Source organism: Glandiceps talaboti, chromosome 21, assembly GCF_964340395.1.
Source record: "Glandiceps talaboti chromosome 21, keGlaTala1.1, whole genome shotgun sequence".
Classification (NCBI taxonomy): Eukaryota; Metazoa; Hemichordata; class Enteropneusta; family Spengelidae; genus Glandiceps; species Glandiceps talaboti.
The window spans coordinates 1788494-1791820 of NC_135569.1; the positions used below are offsets into that span (position 1 = coordinate 1788494).

At 39.4% G+C, this 3327-nt stretch overlaps 1 protein-coding gene across 1 annotated transcript; it reads right to left on the minus strand.

Annotated features, from left to right (window-relative positions):
- LOC144451697 (kelch-like protein 31) lies at positions 1-1992 on the minus strand. Its single transcript, XM_078142599.1, has one exon. The coding sequence runs from the start codon at positions 1990-1992 to the stop codon at positions 1-3; it is 1992 nt and encodes a 663-aa protein (XP_077998725.1).
- Positions 1993-3327: the final 1335 nt, after the last annotated feature.

Sequence of the window (3327 nt, forward strand, 5' to 3'; positions counted from 1 at the left end):
CTACCTCAAGCTAAAGTTTCTACTGTGCCTTGACACATTGCCATTACTCTGACCACTTATGCTGGGTCTCGATCCCACAGATCGATGCGATGCGATCGTTTGTCTGGAAGCTATAGATTGTGTGTCTGATTGCGCAATGAATACATGATGAGGAAGAGTCAATGTACAACAAGCTGTACGAAGAAGTGGTTCTGGTAATTCACCTACAACATCCCATTCATCCTCCTCCATGTTGTAACACTGGATGTCTTTTTCACGCTGACGACTTCGACCATTGTATCCACCAATAATATAAATCTTCTTGTATGTCTCCCCTAAGACTGACACCCCAGACATGCTGAGCCCAGTAAGCATAGGCGATACAGTGACCCAATCTGCTGCTTCATCACTGTAACACTCAACACTCATCACATCAACACGGTCACCATACGCATTCATGTGGTTTCCACCCATTACAAAGATATGGTTCCTTGCAGTAACCATCATGTGGAAGCCTCTTGGAACCTGCATGGACGGCAGTGGTTGCCACTCTTGACAGTTGTCATTGTAGACACAGAGAGTTCTCAGGAACTTTCTGTCACTGAATCCACCAGTGATGTATAGTCTGCCTTTCATAACAGTTCCTGCTAATGCATACGTTGCACTGGGAAGGGACGGTATGTACCTCCATTCGTTAACTTCTGGTTTATAGCACTCTACAGAAGATAACGGACCTTGTTCATTCTTCCCTCCTATTGCATACAAACAACCATCTAGTCCTTCTAAGGCAAAGAAGGCCCTTCGTTGTTGCATGGGACAGATCTGGAGCCAGTTGTTAAACCGAGGATCATACCGGTGAACAGTTCCAATGCTGTCCTTACCATTGGAGTTCAAACTAACCTGACCCCCAACAACATATAGAAAGTGGCTCAAGACTGCAACACAATGATCAACCCTCTTCAGTGGCATTTTTGTAAGCCGCTTCCACTCTTCGTTGTACTCGTCAAAGATCAACACTGAGTCGCTGACTTGGTGATTACCACGTTCTCCTCCAACTGCGAGAATCACATCGTTTGTTGACCGTAACTTTGTTCTAGGGGATTGCAGTGCTTGCTGGCGATGTGGCACGAGGTGATAATTCAATGCCTCAATGAGGAACTTATGACAATCAGGATCTAACATCATAAATTCATGAGACTGTACTTGATCTACCAAATCATTCGATGTGATCAATGGAAACCTGACGTATTTCATCAGTTTGGCACAGAATGGTTGCCTTGCTTCTCTGTCATACAAAATCCAACTCGCCGCAATTTTGAATAACTGGAGCTCAGACTGAACAGCAAGACGATCTTGACTCAAGAACCATGACACTTGTTCTGAATTCAGTAAATTGAAGCCATCAGACTTTGCTACTGTCATAAAATTATCAATGCTATAATCCTGGGCCACCTTTAGCAGATTATCAAATTTGAGTCTCTCTGCCAAGAAAAGGATGTGAATGGCATTCTCGTCACATATTGCGGTTTGGAGATACTGGACACAGAAATCTGTTATGGGTTCTATGTTAAGCTTTTTCGACGCCAGTACAATAGCTTCTACATTGTCCAATGTTAAAGATATCTGTGACGTATAACAGTATTGCAGAATACCTTCCACACCTTCCTTGGTAATTTCTGACAGCTCCACTTCCCGAATTCCATTTCCCGCTGTAAAGATAGATTTGAAGTAATCACTGCATGAAGCAAGGACTGCTCTGTGTATCATAAAATGTTCACCATCGGCAATTATAGTACCATCACAGAGGAATTTCTCAGTTCTCAGACTATTCAAACTTTTCAGCAAATCATCTGAATGAGTCTGGGATGTAAATGTTCTATTTTGAGGTGGATACTCATAGTTGTTGTTGCTAGGTGACCGTGGGGATCGACGACTCCTAGATGTTATCACTCTTTGTGAAAGACGTAGTGATTTTACACTGGAATGAGAGTTGTTCAGTGATGCGGACGCCATGGTAACAGGTTATTATATCTCCATGGCAACCTGTAAGAAATAGAGAATAGATACGGCAATTGTTAAAGTAGCATTAAATTTGGAAACCGCATAAAGTAGGCAATTGACTTGATTCGAATCTGACTTTAATCAAGAATATGGTTTTGGTTCACCCCTAGTATGACCCGTCCAAAACGTGTCGCGGAAGAAATAACAGCTCTGGTGTGCGAGAATGAGTAAGTTATGAACGTGTCATCAAAATATACCATTTGAAATATTATTCCGCGTAACAGTCATCAATTTGAAATATATTTGTAATGATTGACAATTCCCAAAGAATTACAAAATAAAATGTATTCATTCAATTTTACTATCTTAAAGTGTAGTATGTTGTATTTTTTATTGGTTTCTGGTAATTTATAATTTATAAAATAAATGGTAATTTGAAAGGGGCTGTAAGTCAAATAAAAGCTTCGATGAATTTGACTCTGCAGCGAAATACAAATAAGAAAGTATGCCATGTAGATTTCAACTCGTTTTATCTATGTCTACAAAATACTTGGAATCAAATTACTTGCACAAAAACTCATCTAATTAATGTTTCTGTCCTCAAAGTAGCTACATGTACGTGGTTGCCCTGCAGATACAATGTCGAATTGTAGGTATTAAAAAGTGGAAATGTCTCGAGGCAGGCTCAATTACACTGTGATTTTTTATTCATATATTTTAATGAAAATAGAAATCTTGGTGTTTACACTGATTAACTCTACTTTAGAAATAGAGTACAATGTCTATATAGAAGTATTATGAGTCTGCCTAGGGGTGCATGTATTGTATGTACAGTCAGTACCGACTGATATAATTCAGTATCTCATTGTGTACAAAGTGACATTGCTATCATGGCTTCATGACATTGTTAAAATTTTTCACTGAAATTATGTCTGTAAATACAATGTAGTATCATCACAAACCATACAATTCTACCTCCCCCAAAAAAAAATATTTTGAAAGGACTGAGCCCCTCCCTCTTCAACAACGAGTCTCCAACTCTATCAAACCAAACACTGTCATTATTTCAAATACAAACAACCGACAGACTTGTCGGGTAGGTGAATATTATGTTCTTCTATTGACGTGATCATGTATTCTGTTCGTCAATAGACATTTTCAATAGTGTGAGGACCTGTGAAGATTCTGCTCTCTGGAAGAGTGATTTCAGAAACTTCATCTATTTTTAACTTTCGAACCGAGAACACCCAAGTTTTTATGTACTACATTCGTCAGTGTGTGTGTGTGTGTGTGTGTGTGTGTGTGTATGTATGTATGTGTGTGTGTGTTCACATTATGATACTAGTG

Coding starts and splice junctions, on each gene's coding strand:
- LOC144451697 (XM_078142599.1), bottom strand. CDS start 1,992: ATGGCGTCCGCATCACTGAACAACTCTCATTCCAGTGTAAAATCACTA.